Source organism: Salmo trutta, chromosome 1, assembly GCF_901001165.1.
Source record: "Salmo trutta chromosome 1, fSalTru1.1, whole genome shotgun sequence".
Lineage (NCBI taxonomy): Eukaryota > Metazoa > Chordata > Actinopteri > Salmoniformes > Salmonidae > Salmo > Salmo trutta.
Genome location: NC_042957.1, coordinates 5,896,070 through 5,915,331, shown reverse-complemented (window position 1 = coordinate 5,915,331; position 19,262 = coordinate 5,896,070). Strand labels below are relative to the sequence as shown.

The window sequence follows — 19,262 nt, the reverse complement described above, 5'->3', positions numbered from 1 at the left end:
TGGACACATCAGTGCTTTTTACTTCTCAGGGCTATAACACAGCCAGGCTGTTGCTGGCCAAGTCTATCTCAAGTGTGAAGTCTTTTTAACGAAGGCTAAAATATGTTTGTGTGACCACGGAACTAGGTAGGCAGACGGAACTTGGCTGTCTGTGAATTATCTTAGCAGCTTATTTAGTTCTTCCTCAGTAATTATAGGAAATGTTCTAGTCTAATGATTAGAGATGGCTGATTCCTTCAGCCTGTCAATCTACTGTGAGTGAAGCAGCAGGAGAAGCGCATGGCAGGAGAAGGGCATGGCAGGAGAGGGGCATGGCAGGAGAGGGTCATGGCAGGAGAAGGGCATGGCAGGAGAAGGGCATTTTTTAACCTCTACATGATCGGTGGGACCCCGCGGGACGGTTGAGCTAACGTAGGCTAATGCGATTAGCGTGAGGTTGTTAGTAACAAAAACATTTCCCAGGACATAGACATATCTGATATTGGCAGAAAGCTTCAATTCTTGTTAATCTAACTGCACTGTCTAATTTACAGTAGCTATTACAGTGAAATAATACCATGCTATTGTTTGAGGAGTGTGCACAGTTATGAACTTGAACAGTTATTAATAAACCAATGAAGCACATTTGGGCAGTCTTGATACAACATTTTGAACAGAAATACAATGGTTCATTGAATTAGTCTACAACTTTTTACATAGACTGCTGCCATCTAGTGGGCAAAATCTAAATTGCGCCTGGGCTGGAATAATACATTATGGCCTTTCTCTTGCATTTCAATAATGGTACAAAAAAATGCATGTTTTTTTCTTTGTATTATTTTTTACCAGATCTAATGTGTTATATTCTCCTACATTCATTTCACATTTCCACAAACTTCAAAGTGTTTCCTTTCAAATGGTATCAAGAATATTCATATCCTTACTTCAGGTACTGAGCTATAGGCAGTTAGATTTGGGTATGTCATTTAAGTCGAAAATGTAAAAAATGCATGGGGAAGAAAAGGCGCAAATTAACTACTAAACACTTGAGATTATTTAAACGTCAATCTACCAGGAACCCATTATCCTCCAGTACCACCATATTCCTGAACTGCAACCTACCTGGAGTGTCCAGAAGTACAAGGTGTCAAGTGCTCAGAGACATGGCCAAGGTCAAGAAGACTGAAACACGGCCTCCACTGAATAATATTCACAAGTTGAAGCGTCAAGATTGGGCAAAGAAATACCCGAAGACAGATTTTTTATAAAGGTTTTATGGACAGATGAAATGAGAGTGACTCTTGACGGACCAGATGGATGGGCCCGTGGCTGGATCAGCAAGGGACACAGGGCACCACTTCGAGTAAGGCGTCAGTAAGGTGGAGGAGGGGTGCTGGTATGGGCTGCTATCATTAAGGATGAGGTAGATGGACCTTTTCGGGTTGAAGATGGACTGAAACTCAACCCCCAAACTTACTGCCAGTTTCTGGAATATTCTTTCTTCAAGCAGTGGTACAGGAAGAAGTCCTCAGCATTCAAGAAGGCCATGATCTTTATGCAGGACAATGCTCCATCACATGCATTCAAGTACTCCAATGCTTGGCTAGCCAGCAAGGGCCTCAAAGATTCCCCAATAATGACATGGCCCCCTTCCTCACCTGACTTAAATCCTATTGAGAACTTGTGGGCCCTTCTCAAATGTGAGAATTAAAGTGAGGGAAGACAATACACCTCTTTGAACAGCATTTGGGAGGCTGTGGTTGCTGCTCCAGTGAAAGTTGATCGTGAACAGATCAACAAACTGACAGCCTCCATGGATGGAAGGCCCATGGCAGTTATTGAAAAGAAGGGTGGCTATATTGGCTATATCATTTTGTGTTACTTATTTCTTACACTTACTTTAAAAATACACACCCACTGTACATACACACATACACACATGTATACATACATACATACACTACTGTTCAAAAGTTTGGGGTCACTTAGAAATATCCTTGTTTCCATGAAAACATACATGGAATGAGTTGCAAAATTAATTAGAAATATAGTCAAGATGTTGACAAGGTTATAAATAATGATTTTTAATTTAAATAATAATTGTGTCCTTCAAACTTTGCTTTTGTCAAAGAATTGTCCATTTGCAGCAATTAAATCCTTGCAGACCTTTGGCATTGTAGTTGTCAATTTGTTGAGGTAATCTGAAGAGATTTCACCCCATGCTTCCTGAAGCACCTCCCACAAGTTGGATTGGCTTGATGGGCACTTCTTACGTACCATCAAGCTGCTTCCACAACAGCTCAATAGGGTTGAGATCTGATGACTGTGCTGGCCACTCCAATATAGACAGAATACCAGCTGACTGCTTCTTCTCTAAGTAGTTATTGCATCGTTTGGAGCTGTGCTTTGTGTCATTGTCTTGTTGTAGGAGGAAATTGGCTCCAATTAAGCACCATCCACAGGGTATGGCATGGTGTGGCAAAATGGAGAGATAGCCTTCTTTCTTCAAGATCCCTTTTACCCTGTACAAATCTCCCACTTTACCACCACCAAAGCACCCCCAGACCACCACATTGCCTCCACCATGCTTCACAGATGACATCAAACATTCCTCCAGCATCTTTCATTTTTTTTGCGTCTCACGAATGTTCTTCTTTGTGATCCGAACACCTCAAACTTAGATTTGTCTGTCCATAACACTTTTTTTCCAATCTTCCTCTGTCCATCGTCTGTGTTCTTTTGCCATCTTAATCTTTTGTTTTTATTGGCCAGTTTGAGATATGGCTTTTTTTTTGCAACTCTGCCTAGAAGGCCAGCATCCGAAAGTCGCCTCTTCACTGTTGAGGTTGAGACTGGTGTTTTGCGGGTACTATTTAATTAAGCTACCAGTTGAGGACTTGTGAGGCATCTGTTTCTCAAACTAGACACTCTAATGTACTTGTCTTCTTGCTCATTTGTGCACCGGGGCCTCCCACTCCTCTTTCAATTCTGGTTAGACCCAGTTTGCGCTGTTCTGTGAAGGGAGTAGTACACAGCGTTGTACAAGATCTTCAGTTTCTTGGCAAGTTCTCGCATGGAATAGCCTTCATTTTTCAGAACAAGAATAGACTGACGAGTTTCAGAAGAAAGTTCTTTGTTTCTGGCCATTTTGAGCCTGTAATCGAACCCACAAATGCTAATGCTCCAGATAATCAACTAGTCTAAAGAAGGCCAGTTTTATTGCTTCTTTTAATCACCACAACAGTTTTCAGCTGTGCTAACATAATTGCAAAAGTGTTTTCTAATGATCAATTAGCATTTTAAAATTATAAAATTGGATTAGCTAAAACAATGTGCCATTGGAACACAGGAGTGATGGTTGCTGATAATGGGCCTCTGTACGCCTATGTAGATATTCCATTACAAATCATCCGTTTCCAGCTGCAATAGTCATTTACAACATTAACAATGTCTACACTGTATTTCTGATCAATTTGATGCTATTTTAATGGACAAAAAATGTGTTTTTCTTTCAAAAACAAGGAAATGTCTTAGTGACCCCAAACTTTTGAATGGTAATGTACATACATACATACATACATACATACATACATACATACATACATACATACATACATACATACATGCATACATACATACATACATACATACATACATACATACATACATACATACATACATACATACATACATACATACATACATACATACATACATACATACATACATACTGTATATATATATATACATACACACACATACATACATACATACATACATACATACATACATACATACATACATACATACATACTGTATATATATACATACATACATACATACATACATACATACATACATACATACATACATACATACATACATACATACATACATACATACATACATACATACATATACAGGAATATAAATACAGAAAAGTAAAGGGGAAAACTAAACAGAAGTCACTTGAACCCAGTCTGACACAAAGAGAAGATTCATATGGTAGACAAGCCTGTACACAATCTATATACACACACACCATTAACCATATAGAAGATAAATATTTCTTTACAATTTATTTATAGGTATCCCTTTTTCTTTTATTCCAGGCTTTATCTAAATATTCAGCGAACTGAAATACACAATGGACCAAAAAAACATTTCAATTTCTCCTCATCGCTCAGCCACATAATACCAAGGTATATCTGGTGGTCTGTCTCCTCATCACTCAGCCACATAATACCAGGGTATATCTGGTGGTCTGTCTCCTCATCACTCAGCCACATAATACCAAGGTATATCTGGTGGTCTGTCTCCTCATCACTCAGCCACATAATACCAGGGTATATCTGGTGGTCTGTCTCCTCATCACTCAGCCACATAATACCAGGGTATATCTGGTGGTCTGTCTCCTCATCACTCAGCCACATAATACCAGGGTATATCTGGTGGTCTGTCTCCTCATCACTCAGCCACATAATACCAAGGTATATCTGGTGGTCTGTCTCCTCATCACTCAGCCACATAACACCAGGGTATATCTGGTGGTCTGTCTCCTCATCACTCAGCCACATAATACCAGGGTATATCTGGTGGTCTGTCTCCTCATCACTCAGCCACATAATACCAGGATATATCTGGTGGTCTGTCTCCTCATCACTCAGCCACATAATACCAGGGTATATCTGGTGGTCTGTCTCCTCATCACTCAGCCACATAATACCAGGGTATATCTGGTGGTCTGTCTCCTCATCACTCAGCCACATAATACCAGGGTATATCTGGTGGTCTGTCTCCTCATCACTCAGCCACATAATACCAGGGTATATCTGGTGTGCCTTCTGGAATAAGAGCGAGTGTATATCGTGGTAGAAAGGGCAATAGAGGATAAAATGAGTTTCATTCTCTATTTCTTCAAGGTCACAATAGTTACATTATCTTTCCTCTTCCGTTTCACCACAATACCGACCTGTTTCAAAATGTAGAGGCAATATCCGTGATCTGACCTGTTTCAATACGCAGAGGCAATATCCCTGATCTGACCTGTTGCAATACGCAGAGGCAATATCCGTGATCTGACCTGTTTCAATACGCAGAGGCAATATCCCTGATCTGACCTGTTTCAATACGCAGAGGCAATATCCCTGATCTGACCTGTTTCAATACGCAGAGGCAATATCCCTGATCTGACCTGTTTCAATACGCAGAGGCAATATCCCTGATCTGACCTGTTTCAATACGCAGAGGCAATATCCCTGATCTGACCTGTTTCAATACGCAGAGGCAATATCCCTGATCTGACCTGTTTCAATACGCAGAGGCAATATCCCTGATCTGACCTGTTTCAATACGCAGAGGCAATATCCCTGATCGTACCTGTTTCAATACGCAGAGGCAATATCCCTGATCTGACCTGTGCACATAGCGATCTCTTGCTTTTAGGTAGGTTGTACATAATATATCTCTCATAGACCAATTCACCCTTAATCAAACAAAAAGTTCTCAATTTGGGTTTATGATTAATCTCCTCCATCCATTTTTGTTTTCATGTTGCATCAACAGCTGTTTTTTAATCATGTCTATGTCAACCTTAATTTGGTTTTCGTACAGATGTTCACAGTCAGACTCTTGGAAAAAGGTCAGACATTTCAGTTGCCCAGGCTCCACCTATGGATAAATCCCATAGAACAACTGTATTAGCTATTCTGGCAGTTTGCATATCAAACAGTCTATTCCAAAGTCTCACCATACACACCTTCCATCTCACATCACAGGGTTTCCAGCCCGTGTCCCCTGTTATTGCAAATATAGGTGCAAACTTGTGGACACCTAAAAAATAAATTACGTACTGCTCTGTTATGGACGTGTTAGTTTTAGAGAAACCTCTCAGCACCCCACACTCCTACTGAATAGTCCAGATCAGGACCCACCCCACACTCCTACTGAATAGTCCAGATCAGGACCCACCCCACACTCCTACTGAATAGTCCAGATCAGGACCCACCCCACACTCCTACTGAATAGTCCAGATCAGGACCCAGCCCACACTCCTACTGAATAGTCCAGATCAGGACCCACCCCACACTCCTACTGAATAGTCCAGATCAGGACCCACCCCACACTCCTGCTGAATAGTCCAGATCAGGACCCACCCCACACTCCTACTGAATAGTCCAGATCAGGACCCACCCCACACTCCTACTGAATAGTCCAGATCAGGACCCACCCCACACTCCTACTGAATAGTCCAGATCAGGACCCACCCCACACTCCTACTGAATAGTCCAGATCAGGACTCACCCCACACTCCTACTGAATAGTCCAGATCAGGACCCACCCCACACTCCTACTGAATAGTCCAGATCAGGACCCACCCCACACTCCTACTGAATAGTCCAGATCAGGACCCACCCCACACTCCTACTGAATAGTCCAGATCAGGATCTCTCAGCACCCCACACTCCTACTGAATAGTCCAGATCAGGACCTCTTAGCACCCCACACTCCTGCTGAATAGTCCAGATCAGGACCCACCCCACACTCCTACTGAATAGTCCAGATCAGGACCCACCCCACACTCCTGCTGAATAGTCCAGATCAGGACCTCTCAGCACCCCACACTCCTACTGAATAGTCCAGATCAGGACCCACCCCACACTCCTACTGAATAGTCCAGATCAGGACCCACCCCACACTCCTACTGAATAGTCCAGATCAGGACCCAGCCCACACTCCTACTGAATAGTCCAGATCAGGACCCACCCCACACTCCTACTGAATAGTCCAGATCAGGACCCACCCCACACTCCTGCTGAATAGTCCAGATCAGGACCCACCCCACACTCCTACTGAATAGTCCAGATCAGGACCCACCCCACACTCCTACTGAATAGTCCAGATCAGGACCCACCCCACACTCCTACTGAATAGTCCAGATCAGGACCCACCCCACACTCCTACTGAATAGTCCAGATCAGGACCCACCCCACACTCCTACTGAATAGTCCAGATCAGGACCCACCCCACACTCCTACTGAATAGTCCAGATCAGGACCCACCCCACACTCCTACTGAATAGTCCAGATCAGGACCCACCCCACACTCCTACTGAATAGTCCAGATCAGGATCTCTCAGCACCCCACACTCCTACTGAATAGTCCAGATCAGGACCTCTTAGCACCCCACACTCCTGCTGAATAGTCCAGATCAGGACCCACCCCACACTCCTACTGAATAGTCCAGATCAGGACCCACCCCACACTCCTACTGAATAGTCCAGATCAGGACCTCTTAGCACCCCACACTCCTACTGAATAGTCCAGATCAGGACCCACCCCACACTCCTACTGAATAGTCTAGATCAGGACCCACCCCACACTCCTACTGAATAGTCCAGATCAGGACGTCTTAGCCCCCCACACTCCTGCTAAATAATCAAATCAAAGTTTATTTGTCACGTGCGCCGAATACAACAGGTGTAGACCTTAAAGTGAAATGCTTACTTACAGGCTCTAACCAATAGTGCAAAAAAGGTATTAGGTCCAGATCAGGACACACGCATGTCTGATACAGTTTAGAATACGTAGCTTAACTAATATCTCGTCTGTCTCAGGGCTGGCTCAGGGCTGGCTCAGGGCTGGCTTCATCCATATTCCATTGGAGAGAGAATGGCCCTCGGCAGTAGGCTAATTGAACACATACAATACACCCTCTCCATCAAAGTGCTCTGAACGATTATAGTATGACTGCATGATCAATACCTGTAGCCGGGTACGCAGATAACATTGTGTGTGTGTGTGTGTGTGTGTGTGTGTGTGTGTGTGTGTGTGTGTGTGTGTGTGTGTGTGTGTGTGTGTGTGTGTGTGTGTGTGTGTGTGTGTGTATGACTGCATCATCAATACCTAGTCAGGGATACAGATCACAAACTAACCTCAGGCAGCGACAGAGACCCAATAATAAATGGATGATAGAATCTCTATGCACACTTTGATGTCTTTAAGAGGTGAACGTCTATACAACATGCATCCAATTCATTGTCTGTTCATGTAAGTATTCAATAGAAATGTGGATGGTCTGCGTGTTCAACTGGAGAGGCTGAAATGCAATAATAAAATCTACTTGCAGTGAAGCCTCTCAACATTAACGTTACATACATTCATTCATCTAGCAGACACTCCCAAACTAGAGCAACCCACAGGAGCAACCAGAGTCAAGCACCCCCCCCACACACACATTGACAGATCTCCCACCATGTTGAATCGGGAACCCGAACCATCGGCCCAAGCACCCAACCGCCAGGCCACCATTCCATCCAAGACCCACCCCTCCCACCGAAAAACCTCCCCCTCTAATCCCCACCCCCAAATCTCACAACAACGTTTTTTCTAGGGTCAATTTTAGATTTGATTAATGTTGTGCTTTTTCAGCCATTCCTGAACCTGAAACCAGAAACGGGCTCCCTGAGGGAAATACCAGAACAAATGGTCTATTGATTCTGTATCCTCACAACAAAATCTAAGATGATTGTATGCCTTAAATATTCAACATTTTGTTGGTGGAAAGAATTCTGTACAGAATTCTGGTTCGGGTTCCCGATTCGACATGGTGGGAGATCTGTCAATGTGCCCCTGGGGGGGGGGGGGGGGGGGGGGGGGGGGGTGCTTGTTGGTGGAAATAATTCTGTACAATAATTTGAGCTGAAAAGCACAAAGTCTTGAATCCATATATCAACTCATACACCCAGTGCCATGGAATCAGTACATCAAAAATCTATTCCCAGCTATTTTGCAATCTCTATGGCACAGCTGTCAACATCTTGGTCTTCAAATGAAACTGGTATACTTTCCTATTTACATTATGCTATTTTTGTTTCTCCGTCAGTTTTGATCCTTTAAATTGGGCAGACAGACCAGTTCCCTACCTTCTCCCGCTGCCACCTCAATTACCTCGACTAACCGGTGCCCCCGCACATTAACTCTGTACCGGCACCCCCTGTATATAGCTTCACTTGTTATTTTACTGCTGCTGTTTAATTATTTGTTACTTTTGTTTTCTATTTTCAATTTTTTTACTTAAGACTTACAGTAAGGGAAAAAAGTATTTGATCCCCTGCTGATTTTGTACGTTTGCCCACTGACAAATAAATTATTAGTCTATAATTTTAATGGTAGGTTTATTTGAACAGTGAGAGACAGAATAACAACCAAAAAATCCAGAAAAACGCATGTCAAAAATGTTATAAATTGATTTGCATTTTAATGAGGGAAATAAGTATTTGACCCCCTCTCAATCAGAAAGATTTCTGGCTCCCAGGTGTCTTTTATACAGGTAACGAGCTGAGATTAGGAGCACACTCTTAAAGTGAGTGCTCCTAATCTCAGTTTGTTACCTGTATAAAAGACACCTGTCCACAGAAGCAATCAATCAATCAGATTCCAAACTCACACATAGACAGTAGTAACACACTTGATATAATAACTGTAGTGGCTCAGTTGGTAGAGCATGGTGTTTGCAGCGCCAGCATGGTGTGTGCAACGCCAGGGTTGTGGGTTTGATTCCCACGGGGGGCCAGTACAAAAAATGCATGAAATGAAATGTATGCATTCACTACTGTAAGTCACTCTGGATAAGAGTGTCTGCTAAATAATGTAAATGTGTGAGGGTTGGAGCTATAGTACTTATGTTGCTGTGACTAGTAGCTCTAAGTATTATGTATCTGTGACTAGTAGCTCTAACTAGTATGTATCTGTGACTACTGGCTCTAAGTATTATGTATCTGTGACTAGTAGCTCTAAGTATTATGTATCTGTGACTAGTAGCTCTAAGTATTATGTATCTGTGACTAGTAGCTCTAAGTATTATGCATCTGTGACAAGTAGCTCTAACTAGTATGTATCTGTGACTACTGGCTCTAAGTATTATGTATCTGTGACTAGTAGCTCTAAGTATTATGTATCTGTGACTAGTAGCTCTAAGTATTATGTATCTGTGACTAGTAGCTCTAAGTATTATGTATTTGAGACTAGTAGCCTTAAGTATTACAGTTTTAGCTGTGACTAGTATCCCTAAGTAAGAGAGCAACATCCATGCCAATATTTCCACCCTCAGCCCGGCATCAAGCCAGCTACAACTTGTGTAAAAACTTCAGACTCCTTAATCCAATGACTTTAGAGCTACAGCATGAATTACTTGTCCCTACAGTGAAGGGAGAGAGAGACAGAAAGAGAGAGGGAGAGGTGTTGGAGAGAGAAAGACTATTTAACTTCAGTAACTTTAAAGTTTATTCTACGGTTTGAATCACCATCCCCTCACTGCTCTATACAGATATAGAGAGTGATAATACATTGACTAGAGTATCCGAGTCTGAGATGATCCCTTCTTATAGACCCTGATGCTTTGTTGGAATATATATATTGATAAATGCAGCCTTAAGATTTAGAAAAGCACAACCTCCAAACTGTGCTGCTTCAGAGTTTGTAGACTGCAATTTATTCATTGATAATGCAAATAAGATACTTAAAGAGTTTATCTCGCTAATAAACTCTGAATTATAATACATTCAGAGTCTAAATAAACTCATGAGTCATAATCAAACAAATTATGGTTATTTAATCAATGCAGTGATGCGTTGAAATATCTCTCTCTCTCTCTATCTCATGCTTCAGCAGTTTACTTCTCAAAAAAGGATTCAAGGAAAAATTAGAACATTGTAGTTACTCATAGAGGTACTCTTATTCACTAGTCACACACACTGTACTAGACAATATACATACTAATACACAATGTACACACACTGTACTAGACAATATACACACTAATACACAATGTACACACACTGTACTAGACAATATACACACTAATACACAATGTACACACACTGTACTAGACAATATACACACTAATACACAATGTACACACACTAATACACAATGTACAGTACACACACTGTACTAGACAATATACACACTGTTACACACAATGTACACACACTCTAATACACAATGTACAGTACACACACTGTACTAGACAATATACACACTGTTACACACAATGCACACACACTCTAATACACAATGTACAGTACACACATTGTAATGCACTGTGTACACATACACAATGTACACACACTGTTCCACACAATTTTACACATACAGGTAATGTCATACACAGGTATGCATACACAGAACTCATACTGTCATACACACACACACACACACACACACACACACACACACACACACACACACATACACTCCGTCCATTCACTACGTCCCTCTAAGCCTGACAATCAGCACTGTAAGTCTGTCCAAAGGGAGACCAGCCTCACGCTACACCATAATTATGAATCTGAAGCCAAGCTACGGATTGATTAATCAATTACATGCTGTTTAATTAACGGCTTCATTAAAGAAATTCAATTAGGGGCCTTTATTGTGTGGGTCCACTGCCCTTCAACATTGATCAGTCCCCTGTCTGTCTGTCTGTCTGTCTGTCTGTCTGTCTGTCTGTCTGTCTGTCTGTCTGTCTGTCTGTCTGTCTGTCTGTCTGTCTGTGTGTGCGTGTCTGTGTGTGTGTCTGCGTGTGTGTGTGTGTGTGTAGACCAAATAAAGATATCTGCTGTCACATTAAAACGCTGTCTAAAAACCCCTAGAGTCTATTGGTCGCACCGGTGCTTCAATCCCTATCAAAATTCATCAGTTTCGCCTCCCGAGTGGCACAGTGGTCTAAGGCACTGCATTGCAGTGTTGCGGTGTCACTACAGCCTGGGGTTTGAGATTGACAGGACAGAATTTGGCCAAATTTGACCTCAGCTTTTTTACCTCAGTTCTTGACTATATCAGCAATTTGAGTGACATTCATTTTCCTCAGCAAAATCAGTTGCCCACAACTGTCACTTTCTATGCCAGGGTTTATAGTAAAATGCAACTATGAGCTTCAGTAGCAGGAGGAGTTTAAAATGAATGACACATCCAAAATCATCGTTCGTCACTCTCAAAATATCTTAAAACATGTTTTCTTCAGAATAACTGGCAGGATTTTACTGACAGACAGCTAGCTATTCATGGTTCAGGTAAGAGTCGTCATAGCTCCAAGAGGAATTGGTGTTTTCTCCATCACCTCTCAGAAAAACTCACTAGTCATGTCAAATTATTACGCTGAAAATGAATGCAACGTCAGTAGACATTGTTCATTGTTCACCAATCTATTCTCTGGCTTCTATTTGAGACTGCCCCTACAGGTAACAGCCCAGATAAAGAAAACACCAGGTAGACTGCCCCTACAGGTAACAGCCCAGATAAAGAAAACACCAGGTAGACTGCCCCTACAGGTAACAGCCCAGATAAAGAAAACACCAGGTAGACTGCCCCTACAGGTAACAGCCCAGATAAAGAAAACACCAGGTAGACTGCCCCTACAGGTAACAGCCCAGATAAAGAAAACACCAGGTAGCCTGCCCCTACAGGTAACAGCCCAGATAAAGAAAACACCAGGTAGACTGCCCCTACAGGTAACAGCCCAGATAAAGAAAACACCAGGTAGACTGCCCCTACAGGTAACAGCCCAGATAAAGAAAACACCAGGTAGACTGCCCCTACAGGTAACAGCCCAGATAAAGAAAACACCAGGTAGACTGCCCCTACAGGTAACAGCCCAGATAAAGAAAACACCAGGTAGCCTGCCCCTACAGGTAACAGCCCAGATAAAGAAAACACCAGGTAGACTGCCCCTACAGGTAACAGCCCAGATAAAGAAAACACCAGGTAGACTGCCCCTACAGGTAACAGCCCAGATAAAGAAAACACCAGGTAGACTGCCCCTACAGGTAACAGCCCAGATAAAGAAAACACCAGGTAGACTGCCCCTACAGGTAACAGCCCAGATAAAGAAAACACCAGGTAGACTGCCCCTACAGGTAACAGCCCAGATAAAGAAAACACCAGGTAGACTGCCCCTACAGGTAACAGCCCAGATAAAGAAAACACCAGGTAGACTGCCCCTACAGGTAACAGCCCAGATAAAGAAAACACCAGGTAGACTGCCCCTACAGGTAACAGCCCAGATAAAGAAAACACCAGGTAGACTAAGGGGCTGGGTTGAATGCAGAAGACACATTTCAGTTGAAGGCATTCAGTTGTACAACTGACTAGGTATCCCCACCCCCCTTTTCCCTTTCTTAATAGAAATAAAGATAACACCAACATGAAGTGTCTTAACAGGGCGTTGGGTCACCACGAGCCAAAACAGCTTCAGGGTGCCTTGGCATAGATTCTACAAGTGTCTGGAACACAATAGGAGGGATGCAACACTGACAATCTAACATTCTATGTGTTCTGTCAGTCTAACATTCTAACATTCTATGTGTTCTGTCAGTCTAACGTTCTAACATTCTGTCTTCTGACAGTCTAACATTCTAACATTCTATGTGTTCTGTCAGTCTAACATTCTAACATTCTATATGTTCTGTCAGTCTAACATTCTATGTGTTCTGTCAGTCTAACATTCTAACATTCTATGTGTTCTGTCAGTCTAACGTTCTACATTCTATGTGTTCTGTCAGTCTAACATTCTAAGTGTTCTGTCAGTCTAACATTCTATGTGTTCTGTCAGTCTAACATTCTAACATTCTATGTGTTCTGACAGTCTAATATTCTAACATTCTATGTGTTCTGACAGTCTAACATTCTAACATTCTATGTGTTCTGACAGTCTAACATTCTAAGTGTTCTGTTAGTCCAACGTTCTAACATTCTATTGTGTTCTGTCAGTCTAACATTCTACGTTGATGGTGATGGAAAACACTGTCTCAGGCGCCACTCCAGAATCTCCTAGAAGTGTTCAATTGCGTTGAGATCTGGTAACAGAGACGGCCATGGCATATGGTTTATATCGTTTTCGTGCTCATCAAATCATTCAGTGACTGCTCGTGCCCTGCGGATGGGGGCCATTGTCATCCTATGGGCACATAGCCATGGTAGCCAAAAGAATGGGCAAGCTTTCTATACATTTTAATGCTAAGTATAATGGGATGTTAATTGCTTAGGAATTGCTCAGGAACCACAGCTGTGTGAAAGCACCTGCTTTCAATGTACTTTGTATCCTTTATTTACTCAAGTGTTTCCTTTATTTTGGCAGTTACCTGTATCGCACAAGGCTTGACTACTCCTAATTGCCAGTTTTAAAATCTTATGTTCCAAGACTTGTTTAGTCCTAACTACCATTTTCACATGTCTTACATCATATGACAAGACTCCTAACTGCGATTTTTCAAACCCACAATCCATGATGAGCTTTTCCATAGTTCTATTGTGTTTCCAAGGAGATATCTCACTCATCTCTCTCTCCTCTGTTCCCTTCTTCCAGACCAGTAAGGCGGTGACGAAGGGTGACTTCCCGCTGGCGAGCATCGCATCCCGGAGGGCGCTGTTCCTAGCGGCCCTTTCCATCACCATTGGGACAGGGGTCTACGTTGGGGTGGTGGTGGCCCTCATCGCCTACCTCTCCAAGCCTGGACACGTATAGCAGCGCCTGACCTCCCGGACCAGACCACCGGGGAAAAGCAGGACAACTAGGAACTGTCTCTTCCTGGAATGGAACACTGCCACTGGCATGACAACTTTTTGGGGACATATTCCTCCTTCTCCTTCCATCCCTCCATCCCTCCGTTCTTCTCCTGGACAACCAGAGGAACCACAGAAGAGAAGAGGAAAGGAAGGATGAACCACCACTCTCAATGAACACAGCTAATGCCAGAGGTTGGAATTGCCCCTCTCCGGAACATAACAGCGCTCCTAACAATGGAAACAGTTTTTGGGGCATGTTCCTCTGTCTTTTTCTCTCTCATCCATACATCTGTCTATCCTCCCCCTTTAGCTTCCCTACGGGTGGTCCCCGTCAGCAAAGATTAGATGAACAGACTGAGAAGGGCAAGGCAGGAAGGGAGGAGGAGGAGGAGGAGAGCAAGGCGAAACCAGGACAGACTGAAAACAGACATATTTCTCTGGGAAAAGTTACCTGAGTGAAGTTGAAGAGAATTGAGTTCTGCCGTTCCGCTGTTCTGCTCTGTTGTCTTCACCCCCCTGTAGGGTGTTTGAACTCTGCTGTGTTCCTCCAACATTCTACAAACCATTACAGAAACAGAGACAGACAGGGGAGGGAACAGACATGGAAAAACATGGACGCCAATTACTGAGACTTTAAGGAATGGAGGAACTTCAAGGGGCCCCAGTGTCTGGAGGACTCACTGAAAACATAAGCTGAAACACTAAAAACCTTGAGTTCTCTGTGTCATCTGAACTTCTAAACAGGTTTTGAAAATGTTGACTATTTGGATCCCCTGCTACTGACTATCCATTTTTTTGAATATACCATCAAATGCTTCTTCAATTGGCCTGGTTCTAGGCCTAACGCTGGGTGGTTTTCTGTCAACATGAAGACCCTCGTCTGAGATCCTTTTAGACTAGAGAGAGAGAGAGAGAGATAGAGACAGAGAGCCCTCTTCCCACTGATGAGGTAGTCATGTAACAGGTCCTTATTGCTTTCTGACTTTCAGAACTTTAAAGTCAGATCAAACATTTGTCTGGCCAAAGGCATGTTTTCATCTTAATAAAGGAGACTATCTGGGCTATTGTCAACAAACTCAGAACTGTTAATTACTGTTTGTTGAAATGACAACAAGAAAGCAAAGCTGCCAAACATTGACAGATCTCACAATTCTAAAATTAATTAATAACATAATTATTGTGTGTGTGTTTTTCTAACTGAACAAACTGTGTTGGCAGAAATTGAATTATCTAAATTCAAAAGGAGAGAAAAAGCTAATTTCCTGCTTTCTGCAGGTGAACTGGACAGATACTGGGGAGAGATGCATAGTGCTGAAGTTGTTTCCCTCCCTAAAGCGGCATCAATATCAGTCCATCAAAGAGTTTTGTTTTGGTCCGTTAGGGTTCTGCCTTCCCTCCATACATCCGAGCTAGTGTTTCTATGTGGTTCCCCCTCTAACTTTCTAAGGTACCTTCACTAAACCCTGCCTGAAGGTGTATTCAGATCTACTGGCATGGCCGAACAGTCCTCGAACAAAGCACTGGACACTTAGTAGTAGACAGAAGACTGTATTTATTTTGATGTTTCCAGTATTACAGTGTTACAGCAGAGGTGTCCTCACATCCGGTTCAGTTCCTCTTAAAGTCTTTTTCACTCAGAAAGAATAGGGCTTAACATAAATTGTAACAAAATGCAGAAAGAACAAAAATATATACAGTACCAGTCAAAAGTTTGGACACACCTACTCATTCTAGGGTTTTTCTTTATTTTTACTATTTTCTACATTGTAGAATAATAGTGAAGACATCAGATCTATGAACTAACTCATATGGAATCATGTAGTAACCAAAAAAAGTGTTAAACAAATAAAAATATATTTTATATTTGAGATTCTTCAAAGTAGCCACTCTTTGCCTTGATGACAGCTTTGAACACTCTTGGCCTTCTCTCAACGTTTCGTAAATATTGAAGGTGTTTTGGCAATAGCGGCACTTTTTAACCATCTCTATAATATACAGTGCCTTCGGAAAGTATTCAGACCCCTTGACTTTTGCCACATTTTGTTACGTTACAGCCTTATTCTAAATTTTTTTTTTTTTTTTAATTGCATCAATCTACACGCAATACCCCACAATGACAAAGCAAAAACATGTTTTTAGCAATGTTAGCACTTTTTTTTTTTATAAAAAAACTGAAATATTAAATTTACATAGGTATTCAGACCCTTTACTCAGTACTTTGTTGAAGCGCCTTTGGCAGCGATTAAAGCCTCAAGTTTTCTTGGGTATGACGCTACAAGCTTGGCACACCTGTATTTGAGGAGTTTCTCCCATTCTTTCCTGCAGATCCTCTCAAGCTCTGTCAGGTTGGATGGGGAGCGTTGCTGCACAGCTATTTTCAGGTCAATCCAACAATGTTCGATAAGGTTTCAAGTCCGGGCTCTGGCTGGGCCACTCAAGGACATTCAGAGACTTGTCCCGAATCCACTCCTGCGTTGTCTTGGCTGTGTGCTTAAAGTCGTTGTCTTGTTGGAAGGTGAACCTTCACCCCAGTCTGAGGTCCTGAGAGCTCTGGAGCAGGATTTCCTCTCTGTTCTTTGCTCTGTTCATCTTTGCCTCGATCCTGACTAGTCTCCCAGTCCCTGCCGCTGAAAAACATCCCCACAGCATGATTCTGCCACCACCATGCTTCACCGTAGGGATTGTGCCAGGTTTCCACCAGACATGACATTTGGCATTCAGGCCAGAGTTCAATCTTGGTGTTATCATGGTCTGAGAGTCTTTAGGTGCATTTTGGCAAACTCCACGCAGGTTTTTACTGAGGAGTGGCTTCCATCTGGCCACTTTACCGTAAAGGCCTGATTGGTGGAGTGCTGCAGAGATGGTTGTCCTTCTGGAAGGTTCTCCCATCACCACAGAGGAACTCTAGAGCTCTCTCAGAGTGACCATCAGGTTCTTGGTCACCTCCCTGACCAAGGCCCATCTCCCCTGATTGCTCAATTTGGCTGGGTGGCCAGCTCTAGGACGAGTCTTGTTGGTTCCAAATATCTTCCATTTATGAATGATGGAAGCCACTGTGTTCTTGGGGACCTTCAGTGCTGCAGACATGTTTTGGTACTCTTCCCCAGATCTGTGCCTCGACACAATCCTGTCTCGGAGCTCTACGGACAATTCCTTTAACCTCATGGCTTGGTTTTTGCTCTGACATGCAATGTCAACTGTGGGACCTTATATAGAAAGGTGTGTGCCTTTCCAAAAAATGTCCAATCAATTGAATTTACCACAGGTGGACCCCAATCAAGTTGTAGAAACATCTCAAGGATGTTCAATGGAAACAGGATGCACCTGAGCTCAATTTCATGTCTCATAGCAAAGGGTCTGAATATTTATGTAAACAAGGTATTTCTGTTTTGAATGTTTTATAAAATTGCAAAAACATTTAAAAACCTGTTTTCACTTTGTCGTTATGGGGTATTTTGTGTAGAATTCTGAGGATTGTTTTTTAATTTAATCCATTTTAGAATAAGGCTGTAACGTAACAAAACGTGGAAAAAGTCAAGGGGTCTGAAAACTTTCCGAAGGCACTGTGTATGAGTTGGACCTCTGAGTGAAGGAAAAGCAGCCAACAAGTGGTCAGAATATGTGGGAACTCCTTCAAGACTTTTGGAAAAGCATTCCAGGTGACAACCTCATGAAGCTGGTTGAGAGAATGCCAAGAGTGAGCAAAGCTGTCATCAAGGCAAACTTTGGCTACCTTGAAGAATCTCAAATATAAAATATATTTTGATTTGTTTAACACTGCTTTGGTTATTACATGGTTCCATATGTGTTATTTCATAGTTTTTATGTCTTCACTATTGTTCTACAATATAGAAAATAGTAAAAATAAAGAAAAACCCTTGAATGAGTAGATGTGTCCAAACTTTTGACTGGTACTATATACACTACCGTTTAAAAAAGTTTGGGGTCACTTAGAAATGTCCTTGTTTTTGAAAGAAAAGCAGATTGTTGTCCATTAAAATAACATCAAATTGATCAGAAATATAGTGTAGACATTGTTAATGTTGTAAATGACTATTGTAGCTGGAAACGGCTGATTTTCTATGGAATATCTACATAAGCTAACAGAGGCCTATTATCAGCAACCATCACTCCTGGGTTCCAATGGCACGTTGTGTTAGGTAATCCAAGTTCATAAATTTAAAAAGCTAATTGATCATTAGAAAACACTTTTGCAATTATCTTAGCACACCGGAAAACTGTTGTTCTGAAGCAATAAAACTGGCCTTTAGTGTCAGGAGCGTCGTAAAAGGTGGACCAAAATGCAGCGAGTATATGAATACTCATCTTCTTTTATTAGAAGAAAAAAACAAAACAAAACATTTATACAAAAAACAACGACGAATAACAGTCCTGTAAGGCTCACAGCTATACACGGAACAACTACCCACAAAACCCATGGAAAAAAACACCCCAACTAAATAGGACCTTCAATTAGAGACAACGAGGAACAGCTGCCTCCAATTGAAGGTCAGCCCAATAAACTAAACATAGAAATATAAGAACTAGAACAAACATAGAAATATATTAACATAGAACATAACCCAAAACCCCCCGAAACACACAAAACAAACACACCCCTGCCATGTCCTGACCAAATACAATAACAAAATGACCCCTTTACTAGTCAGGACGTGACATTTAGACTAGTTGAGTATCTGGAACATCAGCATTTGTGG

General features: G+C 42.1%; 1 protein-coding gene across 1 annotated transcript in view; it reads left to right on the top strand.

Annotated features, from left to right (window-relative positions):
- Positions 1-16,260, top strand: part of syndig1l (synapse differentiation inducing 1-like) — a 78,597-nt gene extending 62,337 nt beyond the window's left edge. Inside the window, exon 4 of the mRNA XM_029700401.1 lies at positions 14,345-16,260. Coding sequence (XP_029556261.1) covers positions 14,345-14,503 — 159 coding nt within the window. The 3' untranslated portion in view covers positions 14,504-16,260. The remainder of the gene's footprint in view (positions 1-14,344) is intronic.
- The last annotated feature ends 3,002 nt before the right edge of the window (positions 16,261-19,262 follow it).